Below are 20378 nucleotides of genomic sequence, written 5' to 3'. Positions count from 1 at the left end.
AATCAATCAGTATCATATAGCATATTAAAATGAAGGATAGAATTCATATGATCATCTCAGAAGTGCAGAAAAGGCACTTTATAATTCAATATTCATTCATGATAAAAACTTAAAGTGAGTCAGAGAGACACACCTACAGCTAATGTAACACTGACTGGTAAGATACTGAAAGCTTTTCATCTAACATCAGAAACAACAAAGATGTCCACTCTCATCACTTTTATTCAACATAGCACTAAAAGCCCTAGCTGTAACAATTTAACAATAAAAAATATAAAAGGCATCCAAATTGGTAACATAGAAATAACTGTTACTATTTGCAGATGCCATGATACTATACGTAGACAATCCCAAAGATGCTACCAAAAAAAAAAATTAGAACTAATGAATGAATTCAACAAAATTGTAGGATACAAAATTTATCTACAAAAATCTATTATACGCTAATAACAAGGTAGCAGAAAGAGAAATTGAGAAAATAATCCCATTTACAATTGCATCAAAAATAATAAAATACCTAGGAATAAATTTAATCAAGGAGGTTAAAGTTCTGTACTCTGAAAGCTATATAACATTGATGAAAAAAGTTAAAGACAAATGGAAAGTTATACCATGCTTATTGTTCATAAGAATTAATATTGTTAAAATGTCCATACTGCCCAAAGCAATCCACAAATTAAATGTAATTCCTATCAAATGCCAATATTTTTTAACAGGAATAGAATAAATAAACTTAAAATTTTTATAGAACCACAAAATCCCAAATAGTTAGAACAAACTTGAGGAAAAAAATAACAAATTTGGAGGTATCACAATCCCAGATTTCAAGATATACTACATATCTATAGCGATTAAAACAATATGGTGCTGGTACAAAAATTGACATGTAGATCAATGGAACAGGATAGAGAATCCATAAATAAATCCATACTTATATAGTCAATTAATCTACAGTAAAGAAAGCTAAAATACACAATAAATAAAATACATTCTTTTCAATAAGTGGTGATGGGGAAACGGGACAGCCACACGCAAAAAACAAAAAACAAAAAACAAAACAAAACAACAACAACAAAAAACAAAAAACAAAGTAAACCATTTTCTTACACCCTACATATATCTAAACTGAAAATGGATTAAGGATCTAAGTATGAAACCATAAAACTTCTAAAAGAAAGCATACTTATCTCTTTAACATTAGCTGTAGCAACATTTTTTATCAATATCTGCAGACAAGGGAAACAAGGGAAATGAGAATAAATTACTGGGACTATACCAAAATACAAATCTTTTCCACAGTGAAGGAGGTCATCAACAAAACAATGAACCTACCGAAAGAGAGATGTTTTCAAATGATATATCTGATAAGATATATAAAATAGAGAATATAAAATATAATATAAAAATAGAGAATTTATACAACCCAGCACCAAAAAAACAAACAATCCAATTTAAAAATGGGTAGAGAAAAAAAAGGAGAGGGAATGAATAGATTTTTTTTTCAGTAAAGACATACAGATGGTCGACAGACACCTGAAAAGATGCTGAACACCACTAATCATCAGGGACATGGAAATTGAAACCAGAATGAACTATCACCTTATACCTGTCAGAATGGCTAGTGTGAAAGAGACTAGAAATGCCAAGTGTTGGTGAGGATGTGGAGAAAAGGAAATCCTTATGCAGTGTTAGTGGGAATGTAAATTGGTGCATGTGCTCTGGAAAAACTGTGGAGATTTCTCAAAAATTAAAAACAGAGCATATGTTCCAGTAATTCCAGTACTTAGTATTTACCCAAGCAAAACAAAAACATGGTCACCTGGGTGGCTTAGTTAAGCATCTGACTCTTGATTTTGGCTCAGGTCATGATCTCAGGGCTTGGGGATCAAGCCCCACATGAAGTTCCACACTCAGCACAGAGTCTATTTTAAATATGCTCTCTCTTCCTTTCCCTCTGCCTCTGCCCTTCCTGCCACTCCTCTTGCTCTCTCTCCTTAAATAAATATAATCTTTAAAAACGCTATTTTGAAAAGATATATGCATCTTTATTGCAGCATTTTACAAAATAGCAGGCATATGGAAACAGCCTATGTGTTCACTGATAAATGAATAGATAAAGAAGAGGTGGTATGTGTGTGAGAGAGTGTGTGTACACAATGGAATATTACTCAGCCATAATAAAGAATGATATCTTGCTATTTGTGACTATGTGGATGGTTCTAAAGGATAGCATGCTAAGTAAAATAATTCAGAAGGAAAAAGACAAATACCATATGATTTTTTACTTACATGTGGAATCTAAAACAAACAAAAACTAGAAACGGTATAGTCATAATATTTTAACAACAATGTATATTGAAAGATAGTAACTACAGTTATCATGGTGAACATAGTATAATGTATACAATTGTCAGATCACGGTGTTGTTCACCTGAATTTTATATAACATTGTATGTGAAGTATACTTTAATTTTTAAAATGCCATTGGAATTTTGATAGGGATTGAGTTAGCTTTATATATAATTTGTGTAATATGGAGATTTTAATAAGAATAATTCTCCAATCCAAGAATATATTTCTTCATTTATTTGTGTCTTCTTCCACTCTTCTCAGCAGAAGCAATAAGACTCCTTGTCAGGGACAATGGATTTTCATATTTGCAGCAATAGCAATATCCACAGTACCATCATTTTCTCAGGCAAGTTTCCTGAGCTCCAATTCTCACAGCTTAATGTGAAGAGAGTCAGGTGACACTTACACATAAAGTGGACTGTATTAGAAGAAAAGAAACACGAGTTTAAGGAAACTCCCACAATATAAGTAAGTAGAGAGCAAGTAAAAAACAGGAATAGCTAAAAAAAGAACCAAATAGAATTTTGAGAAAAGAAACTTTTAGTAAGTAAAATTTAAGCATTCACAGGATGATTTAAATGCATATTAAAGACATCTAAAGAGATAATCCATAATTTATTATGTAGAAAGATATGAAAAATAGGAGAGAGATTAAAATATGTACAATTTAAGTTTCAACATGCATTGAAGAGTTCCCAAAAGTGAAAACAGTGAAAATGGAGATGAAACAATATTTGAAAATATAGTGATTAAAAGGCATACAGAACTGCTAAAAGGGATGCCTAGGTGGCTCAGCAGTTAAGCATCTGTCTTTGGCTCAGGGCATGTTCCCGGGGTCTGGGATCGAGTTCCACATTGGGCTCCGTGTGAGGAGCCCCCTTCTCCCTCTGCCTATGTCTCTGCTTCTGTGTGTGTGTGTGTGTGTGTGTGTCTCATAAATAAATAAATAAATAATAAATAAATAAATATTTTAAAAAATAATTTAATTAAACTTTGAATCATTTGATACAGGAAAGTAAGTATATCCCCAACAGAAAAAAAGTAAAATAAACAAAAGGAAAGAATTACATTCATACCAACATACAGAATAATGAAAATACATACCATCAAAGTTAAATAAACTAATCTTAACATCTATTTTAGATATTAAGACAAATCAACCATAATAAATGACAGAGTAATAACAAAACAATGTCAGAAGATAATCAAATATCTTAAATTCTGAACAAAAGTATCTTAAATTCTGACAAAAATAATGTGTTGAATTAGAATTATTAAGCTTAAGAAAGACAAAATAAGAATATTTTCAGAAAAATATTGCAGTTTATGCATGCCTACATGAAAAAATAATTAAAAGAATTTATAATAATTAATTATAATAAATTAATAATTTCTATCAATTAAAAGAATCTTGAAGAAAGAAATAGGAAGCAAGAGGTATGGTAAGTGCACCAGCTACGGTAAGTGATAGCTGGTATCAGAATTACCCTTCTACCAGAAAAAAATAAACTAAACTAAAAAAATCTGGACAAAATATATACAGTGACTGTTTGCAAGCACTGGAAAACAATCAAGGCTACAATATTGAGAAAAGGAAAATGCATGAAGTGAGCTCAGAATTTACCTTGAGTTTTCTCCTCATGAGGGTGTTTTTCACAAAACCACAGTTGAGAGAAATAGAGCAGAAGTACAGGATAGCAGCCCTATTGGGAAGATAATTTCAGGGCCACCATGGTAATTGGACTTAGAAGAAGAGGTAATTCCAAGAGAAGAAATGGCTACAAAGAAAGAGCTATGAGAATATTAATAAAATTTCTCTTGTTTATTTAACCAATTTCTAGGCATTGCATTTTCAGAGTAAGACTCTGGTAGATCCATCAGAAAACAGCTGCTAGACGACAATGCTAGGGAGATATTTCAGAGGCTGCACAGTTCTTGGGTGATGGAAATTGGAGTTTAGACATTCCCAGGGTATTATGAACACCCAGAGTCTTCAGTAAGACCACAGAAAGGCCCTATTTTATGATTAAGCCCCTCTCCAGGAGAATCATCTTAATAAAGTCTAAAACCACATCACACAAGCAAGATGATTCGAGGTAATTTGACTTTCTGCAACAATATTATCTAACACACTCTACAGGAAAATAACATAATCCATAGCATCTGCAATGTATCATCTACAGTATCTGAAATATATAAATTATCATATATACAAATACACAAAAATATTAATAAGAAAAAAATAATATCCAATAGTAGCTTACTAGGAATTATCCAGATATTGGAGTTGTCATAAAAGGGCTCCAAAATAATTATGATTATTATATTAAAGTGCTGTGGGCTGAATGTTTGTGTTATCCCCAAATCATATGTTGAAACCCTAATGCCAAACATGGTGGTATTTGGAGGTGTGGTGGTATTTGGAGGTGAGACTTTTAGGAAGTAATTTGGTTTAGATGAAGTTATGAGAGTGGAAGCCCCATGATGATATTTGTACACTTATAAGGGGATGAAATGACGAGAGCTCACTATCTCTCTCCCTCCGCTGTGTGAGGATACATGAAAATGGCTATCTTCAAATAGGGAAAGGTGCCCTCATGAGGAATGGAATTGGCCAACTCCTTGAACTTAGACTACCCAGCCTCCAGCACTATGAAAAATAAATGCTTGTTTTTTTTAAGTCATTCACTCTGTGGAATCTGTTATAGTAGACCAAGCTGTTGAATATATACAGAAAATAGAGAAAAAGATAAAATCGATGAAAATATGAATAAATATTAAAGGTATTTAAAATGTATTTAACTATAAAATAGTTAATTGTGCATTCTAGAACTGAAAAATATATCAGAAATTAAAAGCTATGTGGCCAGATGGATTCAACAGTAGATAATAATAGCTAATTTGAACATATGTCAATTGAAAATAATTTAAAACTAAAGCACTGGAAGAAAAGAAGGATGGAAAAATGAGAACAGAGCATATATCACATGCTCAAACATTCCAACATAGACATAATTCATATTTCAAAAAGAAAGTTAGAGAGAATGATGCAGGAAAATCATTTAAAGAAATAATGACCAAGAATATTTTTTCAAATGTGATGACATACATAAAATATAGACTAAAGGAGTTCATCAAAACATAAGCAGGTTATAAACAAATAAAACTTACCTACATACATCACAGTCAAATCATTCAAGTTACTGAAAAATAAAAATAAAAAAACCCTTACAATCAGTTGGAAAAAGAAAACATTCTTCAAAGAAATCACAATATGATTGATAGCTGACTATTCTGCAGAAGCAATGGAATCCAAAAGTCAGATGACAAAACATTCTAATTTCCCCTGGGCTAAGAGACCAGAATGATTGGTCACTCTAGCCAGGAGAAAATTTTATGTTATATTTAAAATAGTGAAAGGCAAAAATCCCTGCCAAATTATACTCTACATAATTGTAAAGAAAAATGAATATATATAAAAATCCTTCAAAAATAAAGGCAAAAAAAAAATAAAAAAAAATAAAGGCAAAATGAAAATATTTTGATAAGAATAAATGCTAAAAGAATTTGTTACAGATTTGCAATAGGCTAAATAGAGTTTTCCTGTCTGAAAGAAAATTACCTCAGATGAAAGTAAAAAACTGCAATAAGTAATGAACAATCCCAGAAATGGAAAATATATTGTTAAAATATAAATAATATTGTTTGTATAAAACAAAAGCAAATATTAATAAAATATAAATATATTAATAAAATTATTAATAAAATAATAGTTAGAAAATGACAACAATGCAACCCTTTAGTAAAATGCTAGATATCATTTAAGAGGTGGTAAAATTACTAATTTAGTTTGAACTGAAATAAATCAGACACATAGTGTAATCTCTAGTGCAGCAGTTATTAATTTTTTTGTCTGAAAAACTATTTAAAACTTTAAAAATTATTTTGTACTTCAATGGGGCTTCGTTTATGTAGGTTAAAATTATTGATAACTTCCATATTAAAAATTCACACTGGGGGAACATGGGTGGCTCAGTCAGTTAAGTGTCCAACTTGATTTAATCTCAGGTCAGGTCATGATTTCAGAGCTATGGGATCTAGTCTTGTGTTGGGGCTCGATGCTGGACGTGGAACCTACATAAGATTTTCTATCTCCCTCTCCCTCTGCCCTGCCCCCGCCACCATTCACATGTGTGCACTCTTTCTCTCTCTAAAGAAATTCACACCATTCTTGTATAATTCTTCTTTCTCTTTTTTCTTTAGCTTCATTAGTTTCTATTATTTTGTCTCATAGGTCACTAATTTGTTCCTCGGCTTTTTCCAGCCTGCCATTCATTGCATCAAACCTGTTTCCAATATTGTTTACTGCATTCTTCTTCTCTACCTGATTCTTTTTTTATCTTGATTGTAAGAGTCTCACTGATATCTTCTATTCTTTTCTCAAGTGAATATCCTTATGATTGTTGCCTTATTTTTTTAAAGATTTTATTTATTTATTCATGAGAGACACAGAGAGAGAGACAGAGACATAGACAGAGGGACTTGACCCCAGGACCCAAGGATCATGACCTGAAGCAAAGGCAGACACTCAACCACTGAGCCACCCGGATGCCCTGATTATTGCTTTAAATTCTCCATTCAGCCACGTTACTTACATGGGTTTTGCTTAGATCTCTGGCCAAGGACTTTTCTCCTTCTTTCATTTGGGATAAACTCCTCTGTCTTGGAATTTTGTCTAAGTCTTGGCCTTCTCTGTGAAAAAAAAAAAAAAACACCAAAAAAAACAAAAAACAAAAACCAAAACCCAATTATGTCTCCTGCTGCTGAAAGTAATGGACTTATGAAGAAGAGGTCATAGTGCCCAAGGTCTGCTGCCCAGGGCCTGTGTGTTGCATGTACTCTGCTATTATATTTTGGCTGCTCTGTCTTTCAGGCCAGTCATCTACAGAGGCTTCTCTTGCCTCATTTAGGCAGTATTTAGAACCTGACCTGAATATGGTGACTTTTAACTAGGTGTGCTTTAGTCTGCTTGTGAAATTAGAACTGACACCAGCTCCACCAGAGCTGAGGCCCTGCAGAAATCTCTGGTTGGGAGACATGTCATGGGTAAGGGTTTGTGCTGGTCTACTGGGAGAGAGGCCCACCATGCTGGGACACAGGCAAGCTTGACAGAGAAGGGAAGCCTCATCAGACCACAAAAGAATTATGCAACATGAGAGACTTAGGGAACTCAGTGACTTTATCTAACATAATAACATTCATTTTATAGAAGTCTCAGAAAAAAGAGAGAAAAACGGGGATAAAAATTTTTTGAGGAAATAATAGCAGAATATTTCCCTATTCCAAGGAAGGAAATAGATATCTAGATCTAGGAGGCAGAGAACTCCCTTAAAAATCACCAAAAGCATTTTAATACCAAGATAAATTATAATTAAATTTGCAAAATACAGTTATAAAGCAAAAATCTTAAAATCATAAAAACCAAAGAGCTTAAATTACATGGGAAAACTCCTAGGGCTAGCTGAATATTTCTCAACAGAAACCTGACAAGACAGAAGGGAGTGGAATGGTCTATTCAATGTGCTGAGTTTACAGCCAAGAATAATCTACCAGCAAGGCTATCATTCAGAATAGAAGAAGAGAAAAAGAGTTTCCCAGACAAACAAAAACCAGGGGCGTTCATGACCACTAAACCAGCCCTGCAAGAAATATTGAAGATGACTCCTTGAGTGGAAAGGAGAGACCAAAAGTGACAAAGAAAAGAAAGTATCAAAGAAAATCTCCAGATTCAATGAAAAAAAAGTAATAAAATGGCAATAAATACATATTTATCAACAATTACTCTGAATGTAAATAGACTAAATGCTCCAATCAAAAGACATAGGGTGTCAGAATGGATAGTAATAAAATAAGAAATCTGTATGCCACCTAAAGGAGAGGCAATTTAGACCTAAAGACATTGTAGACTGAAAGTGAGGGAGTGGAGAAACATTTATCATGCAAACAGATATCACAAGAAAGTCAGAGTACCAATAATTATATAAGACAAACTAGACTTTCTTGTTCTTGTATTTTTTTAATCCTGCTTTGGTGTTAGGGTAGTACTGGCCTTCTGGAAGGATGTTGAATGTGCTCCCTCTATGTGTTTCCCTTAAACTTGATAAAGTTTGTCATAATTTTTATTTCTTAAATATTTGCTGGAATTCAGCAATGAAGTCATGTGGTCTTGGGCTCTTCTGAGCTAGGAGATTTTTGATTCCTAATTCAATTTTTATTCTTGTTACTGGCCTAAGATTTACTATTTCTTGTATATAACATTAATGATTAAATATTGGTAACTTATCTATCTGTAGGAATTATCTGTGTTTTCTTTTTCCTAAGTTATCTGATTTGTTAGTATATAATCATTTATAGTAATCTTTTATCACAGTATGTATTTCTGTGGTTATCTGTGGAATTGTTTTCTCATCCATTTCTCATTTTTGTTCTTGATTCCTCTCTTTATTTTTTTCATAGTTAATGTACTTAAAGCATTACCAATTTCATTTATTTTTTTGGAAAAACTGGTCATTACTTTCGATGTCATGTTGTTTATTCTGTTCTATATTTTATTTATTTATTATTTTTCTTTATTATTTCCTTCCTCTACTAAATTTTAGTTAAGTTTCTTCTTTTTCTAATTCCTTGTGGTGCAATGTCATTTATTTGAACTTCTTTTTAATAATTTATAGCATAAACTTCACTCTAACATGTACTTCTGCTGCATCCCATATGTCTTACAATATTGTGTTTTATTTTTAATTGGTTTTGAGACATTTTAATTTTCCATTTGATTTCTTATTTGTCCCATTGCTTATGCAATAGTTTGTTGTTTAATATTTATATACTAAATATTTAATATATGCATTTTAATTTCCCAGCTTTGTTTTTCTTAGATATATATTTTTTGTGGTTGAAGTTCGATTTGCCAACATTTGGTATAACACACAGTGCTAATCATGTTAAGTGCCCTGCTCAGTGCCCAACATGCAGTCACCCTATCCACCCCCTACCTCCCCTTCCACTACACCTTGTTCATTTTCCAGAGTTAGGAGTCTCTCATGTTTTGTCAACCTCTCCAATTTTCCCACTCACTTTCTCTCCTTTCCCCTGTAATCCCTTTCACTATTTTTTCTACTCCTTGTATGAGTGAAGCCATATAATTATTGTCATTCTCCGATTGACTTACTTCACTCAGCATAATACCTTCTAGTTCCATCCATGTTGAAGCAAATGATGGGTATTCGTGCTTTCTAATGGCTGAGTAATATTCCAATGAATATATATACCACAACTACTTTTTTAATTATCTGTCAATGGACATCAAGGCTCCTTCCACAGTTTGACTATTGTGGACATTGCATAGCAGAAAGTCTCATAATGTATTTTAAAAATAGTTTGTATTTCTTTGGTATTGGTTGTGATCTCTCCTATTTCATTTGTGGTTTTATTAATTTGAGTCTTTTCTCTCTCTCTCTTTTTTTTAAATAAGCCTGACTAGTGGTTTATCTATCTCATTAATCCTTTCAAAAAACCAACTCCTGGTTTTTTATCTGTTCTACAGTTCTTCTGGTCTCTATTTCATTCAGTCCTGATCAAATCTTTATTATCTCTCTTCTTCTGCTTGGTGTAGGTTTACTTGCTGTTATTTCTGCAGTTACTTTAGGTGTGAGGTTAGCTTGTGTATTTGAGTTTTTCCATTTTTTTTTTCTTTTGAGGGAGACTTGTATTGCATGTATTTCCCTCTCAGGACTACTTTTGCTGTATCCCAAAGATTTTGAATCGTTGCATCTTAATTTTCATTAGATTCAATGAATCTTTTTAGTTTTTCTCTCATTTCCTGGTTGACCCATTCATCTTTTAGTAGGATGCTCTTTAACGTCCATGTGTTTGAGTTTCTTCCAAATTTTTTCTTGTGATTGAGTTCCAGTTTCAAAGCATTATGGTCTGAAAGTATGCAGGGGACAATCCCAATCTTTTGGTATTGGTTGAGACCTGATTTGTGACCCAGTATGTGGTCTATTCTGGGGAAAGTTCCATGTGCACCTGTGAAGAATGTGTATTCAGTTGCATTTGGATGGAAAGTCTGATTATATATATATATATATATATATATATATATATATATATATCCGTGAAATCCACCTGGCCCAGTGTATCATTTAAAGCCCTTGTTTCTTTGGTGATGTTGTACTTAGAATATCTATCATTTGCAGAAAGTGCCGTGTTGACGGCTCCTACTATGAGTGTATTATTATCTAAGTCTGTCTTTACTTTGGTTATTAATCAATTGATGTACTTGGCAGCTCCCATATTAGGAGCATAAATATTCATGATTGTTAGGTCTTCTTGTACGATAGACACTTGAAGCATGATATAGTATCCCTTTTCATCTCTTACTACAGTCTTTGGGTTAAACTTTAATTTATCTGATATGAGGATTGCTATCCTACCTTTCCTTTGAGGACCATTGGAATGGTAAATGGTTCTCCAACCTTTCATTTTCAGGCTGGAGGTGTCCTTAGGTCTAAAATGAGTCTCTTGTAGACAACAAATAGATGGATCTTACTTTTTATCCAGTCCAAACCCCTACATCTTTTGATGGGATCATTCAGCCCTTTCACTTTCAGAGTAACTATTGAAAGATATGAATTTAGTGTCATCATAATACCTATTCAGTCTCTGTTTCTGTGGATTATTTCTTTGGGATTCATCCTTCTTTTACAGGGTGCCTCTTAATATTTCTTGCAGAGCTGGTTTGGTGGTCACATATTCTTTCAGTTTCTGCCTATCTTGGAAGCTCTTTATCTCTCCTTCTATTCTGAATGAAAGCCTTGATGGATAAAGTATTCTTGGCTGCATGTTCTTCTCATTTAGTACCTTGAATATATCATGCTATCCCTTTCTTGCCTGCAAGGTCTCTATGGAGAGGTCTGCTGTTAATCTAATATTTCTCCCCATGTAAGTTAGGAATATCTTGTTTCTCACTTCTTTAAGGATTTTCTCTTTATCTTTGGAATTTGCAAGTTTCACTATTAAATGTCAAGGTTTTGAACAGTTTTTATTGATTTTGTGATGAGGAACCTATCTCCTAGATCTGAATGCCTGTTTCCCTCCTCAAATTAGGGAAGTTCTCAGCTATGATTTGTTCAAATATGCTTTCTGGCCCTCTGGCCCTCTCGGCACTTTCTGGAACCCCAATTATATGTAGATTCTTCCTTCTGAGGCTATCATTTATTTCCTTTAACTTTCCCTCTTGGTCTTTTAATTGCTTTTCTCTTTTTTTCCTCAGTATCCTTCCTTGCCATCAACCTGTCTTCTATGTTGATCACTCTTTCACCTCAGTAACTCTCATCATTAGGACCTCTAGTTTGGATTGCATCTCATTTAATTGATTTTTAATTTCAGCCTGATTAGATCTAAATTCTTCAATCATGAAGTCTCTTGAATCCTTTATGCTTTTTTCCAGAGCCACCAGTAGCTTTGCGCTTCTGAATTGGCTTTTTGACATTGAACTGTAATCCATATTCTGTAACTCTGTGACAGAGAGTACCATTTCTGATTCTTTCTTTTATGGTGAGTTCTTCATTCTAGTCATTTTGCTCAGGCAGGGTGGCTGTATGAGCAGGCTGAGTCAAGAATATCAACCATGACCTAAGTAAATTTCACCCTAGATGATTCTGAGGTCAGAGACAAGAAAATGAAAACAAAGATCAAAACAAAATAAAACAAAAGGACCACTAAAGTTAAAAACAAATTTTAAAATAAAGTTAAAAAATTAAAGGCCAAGAATCCCAAAGAAGAAGAAAAGAAAAAGAAGAAAAAGAAGGGGGAAAAAAGTAAAGAAGAAAAAGAGAAAAAAGAAAAAAATTGGGTTTGGGAGATGGTAGTAGTGATGAAGTTATAGTGGAGGAAGAATGTAGTCTACCTGAGGGGGCCTAGAAGGTGATCCTCTTGGTTCTGAGGCTATTAAGTTATGTATGATAGAAGATGCTCAGTCCCAAATTTATACACACCAGCAATACTTGTAGATATCACCAACACTGACCACCAAAACATAAACAAGATAAAATAGGGAGGCAGAATGGGAATGAAGAAATAATATAATCTCATAGAATGAACCAGCACAGTATTCCTTTTGGTTCTGGGTGTATGCTGGTCATGTTTTAGAGGTATTAACTTCTGCCATTGTAGAACAACACAAGGTAGAGAAAACAAAAAAAAAAACGCAAAACAAAAAAAAACCTGATATCTCGTATATCTCCCAAAATTAAATTGAATATGTTGAAGGGAATCCAGAAATGAAAAATATATCTAAAACATGTAATTGTAGAAATATGAAAATCAAAAAGGAAGAAACTTAAAAGTAAAGAGCTAGTAAAATATTGTAGTTAAGGTGGGAAAAGAGAAAAAATATTGAAAATGTTTAGTTTGATATAAAAACAAATTGTAATGGAAAAAGGAAAAAAATTTAAATGGGGGGATCCTCTAGTTCTATATACTATATTTCCTCGATTTTCCCTTGGTCCTGAAACTTTCCAGCATTGCATGGTCAAGAACTTGCTCTTCCCCTGTTCTTCCAGCAGTTATTCTGGGAGAGGGGTCTGTTTTGCTGATTCTCAGGTGTGTGTGCCTGGGTGGAGATGTCCCACCCCCTTGCCAGGTGCTGGGCTCTTGTGAGCTGTCTATCCTGTGAGACCTTTGTTCCCTGGTGGCCCAACCTATCCCAGGCACAAGGTGAAACAAGGAGGGAAAACAATGGCGGCAGTCAGATTTGCAGGTCTGGAGTCAGCTCCCTGCTAGTAACTACAGTCTCTCAGTCTGCACTGGCCTAGATGTTCCAGGGGCCAGCGCCAGCGCACTGCTCTGGACAGCTTGGGGGTGCCTAGCGGCAAGAGTGTTTTCGCTTTCCTGTGCCCTCCCTGCTTCTGCCTGTCCCAGGGTGAATGCAGGATCCCTGGCTTTATCTGCTTGGGTGCCCTGGGATCCATGGCCCTGTGCTGCTGGACCTGCCCTCCCACGGGCTGCAGCTCCCAAAGGCAATTGGGCACCACCACCTCTGTCTGGAACTGGCCCACCTAACTCCCTGGCTTCTCCCAAATGCCCCAGGGGCTACCCGCTCCAGCCCTTTACTGAGGTTGGTCCGTGGATTGCAGTGTGCTTTCCCCCGGGTGCACCTCCTCTTATAGTGATTCTGGGAATCTAGAGGCTTCACTGCCCCTCCTGAGATTCTGCCTGATTTCCCTGCTAAGCACTTTTCTGTCTGGGAAAAATCCCTTGTGGATTTTTAAAGTTCCCACTTCTCCAGGGCTGGGCTTTCCAGTCCTAGAGGCTTTTGCCACTCTGCTTTAGCCCAGCTCCTCGTGGTGCCCCACCCCTACTTTATTCTTTTTTATTTATTTTTTTCCACCTTCCTACCTTGCTAGAAGTGAAAACCCTTCACTCTGTAGCATTCTGGCTGTTCTCTCTTTAAATCTCAGGTCAAATTTGTAGGTTTTCAGGATGTTTTGAAAGTTATCTAGGTAAGTTGGTTGGACCAGGTGAGTTGAGGACTCCTACTCTTCTGCCATATTTCCCTGCCCTCCCCCAGCTTTGTTTTATTGTTGATATTAAGTGTCATAGCATTGTAGTTGAAGTTGCTCCTTAAAATTGTGGTATTTGTTATTTCATTTCATATGCAGGTTAAACAGGTGATTTTTCTGTGTGTACTTGAAGAAAATATGTATTCTGTTTTTCTGGGATTGAATGTTTTCTATGTATCTTTTAGAACCATGTACTCTGAAGTATGCTTCAAGTAAAAAAATGTTCTTGTTGAAAAAAAAATACTGTAATGGAGAGTACTCTTTTGCGATGCCTGGGTGACTCAGTGGTTGAATGCTTGCCTTAAGCTTAGGGCATGATCCCAGGATCCAGGATCGAGTCCCACATCAGGCTCCCCGTGAGGAACCTGCTTCTCCTTTGCCTATGTCTCTGCCTTTCTCTCTCTGTCTCTCTCACGAATAAATAAATAAATCTTTAAAAGAAAGAGACAGTATTCTTTTAAAATAAAGCATACCAGAGAGGAATTGGGTGGGGGTATGAGTGAAATAGGTGAAGGGGATAATGAGTACATTTATCATGATGAGCACTGAGTTATATATAGAATTGTTGAATCACTATGTTCTACATCTATAACTAATATAACACTATGTGCTAAATATACTGGAATTAAAATTCAAAACCTATTTCAGGGACGCCTGGGTGGCTCAGTAGTTGAGCATCTGTCTTCAGCTCAGGGTGTGATCCCAGGGTCCCTGGATAGAGTCCCACATTAGGCTCCTTTTGAAGAGCCTGCTTCTCCCTCTGCCTCTGTCTCTGCCTCTCTCTCTGTGTCTCTCTTGAATAAGTAAATAACATCTTTAATAAATAAATAAATACATACATACATAAAACAAAAACTTAAGACAAATAATAAGCACATTTGGAAACAAATTCAACCTAATAAATTATTCAAATGTGTTATTTATAATGTCATAATGATAAATGATTATTTATAGAAATAAATAGGATATTTTTAAAAAATTACTAATTTCTAAAACAAAAAATAAGAATTCATTTTTTTAATTTTCAGAAACCTTTAATTATGATTTAATAGAAGATATTTGGATATTCATATGGCTTCCTAATTTACATGTCATCATATTACATGGTATAACCCTCTAGAATGCTCCACTCTATACTAATGAATAATGAAAGCTATTAAGTCAAATGCTATCATTATTATAAAAATAAATTTGACCTCATGAAGCTCTGAAAGATTTTGAAGACACACAGTTTCACAAACCACACTTTAAAAACTTACTCTACAATAACCATGGGAAGAATATGAAATGAAACATCATGTGTTTCTAAAACTAATGTAACATTGTGTGTCAACTATCCTCAAATTTAAAAAGAAGATTGCAGAAGTAAAAAATTAATATATGAGAAAAATGGAAATAAAGAACAGATAAAACAAAGACAAAATAAGTGCTTTAAAAATGATAGCTATAAATGCAACTCTATCAGCAATCACCTTAAATGTAAATAGTTTAACACACCACTTAAAAGACCAATTATTTTAAGACTGTATTAAAAATAGACCTAAATGACTTTTATGAGAATTATACCTTACATGTATGGATACATAGTAGACACTGAAAGGATAGAAAAATATATATCATGTAAAATTTATACTAAGTGGTGTTCAACCAAGGAGGTGAAAGACATGTATTCTGAAAACTATAAAACACTGATGAAAGAAATTAAAGATGATATAAGGAAATCGAAAGACAGTCTATGCTCATGAATCTGAAGAACAAATATTGTTAAAATATCTATACTACCAAAGGAATCGATACATTTAATGCAATCCCTATCAAAATGCAAACAACATTTGTTCACAGAGCTAGAACAAATAATTCAAAAATTTGAATGATACCACAAAAGACCCTGATGGCCAAATCAATCTTGAAAATGAAGAGCTAAGCTGGAGGCACCACAATTCCACACTTGAAGTTATGTTACAATGCTGTAGTGATGAAAATAGTATGGTAGTGGCACAACAATAGACACATAGGTCAGTGGAACAGAATAGAAAACACAGAAATGAACCCACAACTATGTGGTCAATTAATCTTCAAGAAAATAGGGAAGAATGTTCAATGGGAAGAAACAGTCTCTTCAACAAATGGTGCTGGAGAAAACTGGATAGCAACATGCAAAAGAATGAAACTGTACCACTTTCTTACACAATACACAAAAATAAATTTAAAATGGATGTAAGACCTAAATGTGAGACAGCAAACCATTAAAGTCCTAGAGGAGAACATAGGCAGTAGTGTCTCTGACATGGGCCATAGCAACTTCTTCCTAGATGTTTCTTGATATCACAGAAACAACAGCAAAAAATAAACTCTTGGAACTTAACCAAATAAAAAGCTTTGGTGCACTGAAGGAAACAATCAACAAAACTAAAAGGCAACCTATGGAATGGGAGAAGATATTTTCAAATGACATATTTGATAAAGGGTTAGCATTCAAAATATATAAAGAACTTATAAAATTGACACCCCCCAAATGAATAATCCAGTTATCAATGGGCAGAAGACATGAATAGACATTTTTCCAAAGAAGATATCCAGAAGCCAATGGACCCATTAAAAGATAGTCAACATCATTCATCATCAGGGAAATACAAATCAAAACTACAGTGAGATACCACCTCACACCTTGCCAGAATGGCTACAATCAAGAACAGAAGACAGAACAGGTGTTAGTGATGATGTGGAGAAAGGGGAACCCTCTGGCAATCTTTTGGGAATGCAAACTGGTATAGCCATTCTGGGAAACAGTTTGGAGGTTCCACAAAACAGTTAAAAATAGAACTACTCTATGATCCAGCAATTGCACTACTTGCTATTTGCCCAAAGGATACAAAATACTAATTCAATGGGATACACGCACCCTGATGTTTATAGTAGCATTATCTACAATAGTCAAATTATAGAAAGAACCCAAATATCCATTGACTGATGAATGGATAAAAAAAATGTAGCATATGTATACAATAGAATATTATTCAGCCACAAAAAATGAAATAGCCATTTGCAGTGGGATGGATGGAGCTAGAGAGTATTATGCTAAGCAAAATCAGTCTGTCAGAGTAAGACAAATACTGTATGATTTCACCATATGTGGAATTTAAGAAACAACAATTGAGCATGGGGGATAGAATAGAGAGAGAGACCAAGAAACTGACCCTTAACTAGAGAACAAATTGATGGTTTTCAGAGGGCAGGTAGATGGGGGATGGGTTAAATAGTTTATGGGGATTAAGTGGTGCATTTGTTATAATGAACACTGGGTATTGTATGTAAGTGTTTAATCACTATATTGTATGTTAAGGTATGTGCATAGAATGTGTAATGTCCTGACCGTTGGAGTAGAAAATAAAGAAAATTTTAATAAAATTAAGGAAAATCAGGGTGTCTGGTGGTGCAATTGGTTAAGGGTCTGACTCTTGGTTTCAGCTCAGGATGTGATCTCAGGTAATGAGATTGAGCCCAGCATCACGCTCCATGCTCATCATGGAGTCTGTTTGAGATTTTCTCTTCCTCTCCCTCTGCCCCTCCCACTTGTGCTCTCCCTGAAATAAATAAATAAATCTTTTTAAAAATTCAAGGAAGACGGATAAAAGGAGCACACAAAACTGTGGTACACCGAAGACAAAACAAGATGGTAGAATAAGTCCAAATGTATCATAATCACAATAAATATAAATAGGCAAAAGCCATTTTTTAAAAAACAGGCTCTCAAAAAAATTTAAAAAAAACAGGCTCTCAGATTGGTGCTATTCCCTCAGATTCTGAAAGATGCCTTTCTATAACTTTGAAATAGATTATTTGAAGCACATTAGTATTATCATTCAATATTTATTCTGTACCCTTAAAGGAATAACAGATTTTATATGAACAACACTAACTTTTTATTGTTTTTTCTTATAGTCTGATCTCAGCTATGAAATGGAATCTGATATGATAGATGTGGTAAGTGGCCTTCTCAGATTTTGTTTTATAAAATAAAATATTTCACATATACTCTATTCTTTTTAGTACTAGAGTACTAAGTAATTATATTTTCTTTAGTACTCCGTGTAAAACTATAGATGCATACATATATAGTATTTAAAGCATATTTTGGTTTACCTTTTGTACCAAACAAAATTGGATGCAATAAGGAAAAATTAAATATTTTAAATTAAAAATTAAAGATAATATTCTAAAATTTGAGACAAAAATAAACCATGAATAATTGAAAAATGTGTAATTATAATGGGCAAATATGAGTGGTATCTTTTCATCATATTATGAAAGAACAAAAATAATTCTTTTATTTCATTTCTGATTTGGAACACTCTTCCTTTCAGAAATAATTTGCTTGTATACTGCTTTCTTTTGGTGGAGACTATAACTGCTCTTTGGAGTTTTTAATTATCAAAGAGAACAGACCTTAATACACTTAATAAAGCCAAAGTTCTTTGAAAATATGTATATCAGATATTGACATAGAGAAACTAATATTCATAAAACACCTCTGTTGAGGAAATATTTTCCTTAGATAAGTTCGACCAAAGAAATCTTGAACCTGTACCTACTGCCTTGAGTAACTTCATTTTTATTTAGAAAAGAATCTGATGGCACTCTTTAGAGTTACAGATTGCATGAAGTATTTCAGATGTGGCTGGGATAACTAGAAATATTTAATTATAGACCTTTCTAGACCAATAGATTATAGGTTCTTTCTAGACCAATCTAGTATTCATTTGAAGGAAGTTTAACAGGCTCAAACATATATAATGGCAATTCGTGTAAGAACAGTTTTTAGCTTATTTGTTTTGTTTTGTTTTGTTCTGTTCATTGCTAATAGGTCAGTCAGCCAGGGAAATAGAAATACCATATGATTTCACTCATGTGTGGAATTTAAGAAACAATTGAACAAAGCAGAAAAAAAGAGAGAAATTAAAAATAAAAACAGACTCAACTCTAGAGAACAAACAGATTATTACCAAAGCGGAGGTGGTTGGGGGAATGGGTAAAATAGGTGAATGGGATTAAGAATATACTTATCCTGATGAGCACTGAGTAATATATAAAATTATTGAATCAATATATTGTACACCTGAAACTAACATAACACCGCGTGTTAACTATATTGGAATTAAGATAACATTAAAAAGAAAATTTTTAAAAAGTTGCTTCATCCTGAAGAAAACATCTGATACTAATTCCTTTGCCATTTGTAGTGATTTGGATGGAGCTAGTGAATATTATGCTAAGTGAAATAAGTCAGAGAAAAACAAATACTGCTTAATTTCACTCACATTTGGAATTTGGGAAACAAAACAGATGAACATGGGAAAAAAACAAGAGAGACAAAGCAGGAAACAGACTCTTAATTATAAAGAAAAAACTGAGAGTTAATGGAGGGGAGATCTGTGGAGGGTGGTTTAAATAGGTGATAAGTACTAAAGAGGCACTTGTGATGAGCACTGGGTGTTATATGTAAGTGATAAATCACTAAATTCTAAATCTAAAACTAATATTACACTATATGTTAACTAACTGGAATTTAAATAAAAACTTGGAGAAAAAAATAAAAGTTTTATAGTTGACCATATTAAATTTCATTATTACCACTTATTCAGCTCTTTTACAATTCTAATTCATTCATTCAACAAGTATTTACTGAACATACATTACATGACCTTCACTGTTCAGTATACTAGGAACAAAATAGACACATATGCCTATTGTAATCAAGTTTAACAAATAAGTGAAATATATGGTATGTCAAATAACAATAAATGTTATAGAGAAAAATAAAGTGAGGGAATAGGATCAGGTGCTAGCAATCATAGTTGAATGTTAGGGAAGGCCTCACTGAAAAGGTTAATTGAGAGCAAAGATGTAAAGAAAGTAAGAGACCTGAAGAAAATGAAAGGCTAACTTTGTGGCAATATGGAAGAAGTGTGTTCAAAGTGGAGGGCATAAAAAACAAAGATTATGAGAAAGGCACAAGGTTCATGTATTCTAAGAATAACAAGAAGGCCTAAAATTTTTTAAAAAGTAACAAGGAGGCCAACGTGGTTGGAGTGAAATGTAGACAGGAGAGTGGGAAGTAGAATATCAAAGCTGAGGTCTAAGAGCAAATGGATAAAGTGGTTATTATATAGGTAGTGGGCCGCTGTAAAGACTTAAATTTTTATCCCTCAACATACTATGATGTAAATTTCTACACGTATAGAAAAGTTGAAAGACTATATAGTAAAACCCATATCCATACCACTTAGGCTCTACAAACAATATTTTATGATATTTACTTTATGAAATATCCATTGTCTATCCATCCCTCAGTCTACCCACCCATCAATCTTATTTTTTATGATGCACTTCAAAGTAATTTGCAGA

The 20378-nt window shown here is 33.9% G+C and overlaps 1 protein-coding gene across 3 annotated transcripts in view; it reads left to right on the top strand.

Moving 5' to 3' along the window:
- LOC144307621 (uncharacterized) overlaps positions 1–20378 on the top strand; it is a 290432-nt gene that overhangs the window by 194404 nt on the left and 75650 nt on the right. For all 3 annotated transcript variants that reach the window (XM_077887550.1, XM_077887548.1, XM_077887549.1), the window contains exon 8: positions 17916–17957. In XM_077887550.1, the coding sequence (XP_077743676.1) occupies positions 17916–17957 (42 nt within the window). The remainder of the gene's footprint in view (positions 1–17915; positions 17958–20378) is intronic.

This window comes from Canis aureus, chromosome X, assembly GCF_053574225.1.
Source record: "Canis aureus isolate CA01 chromosome X, VMU_Caureus_v.1.0, whole genome shotgun sequence".
In the NCBI taxonomy this organism is placed as follows: Eukaryota; Metazoa; Chordata; class Mammalia; order Carnivora; family Canidae; genus Canis; species Canis aureus.
This window is presented reverse-complemented; position numbering and strand designations above follow the sequence as displayed.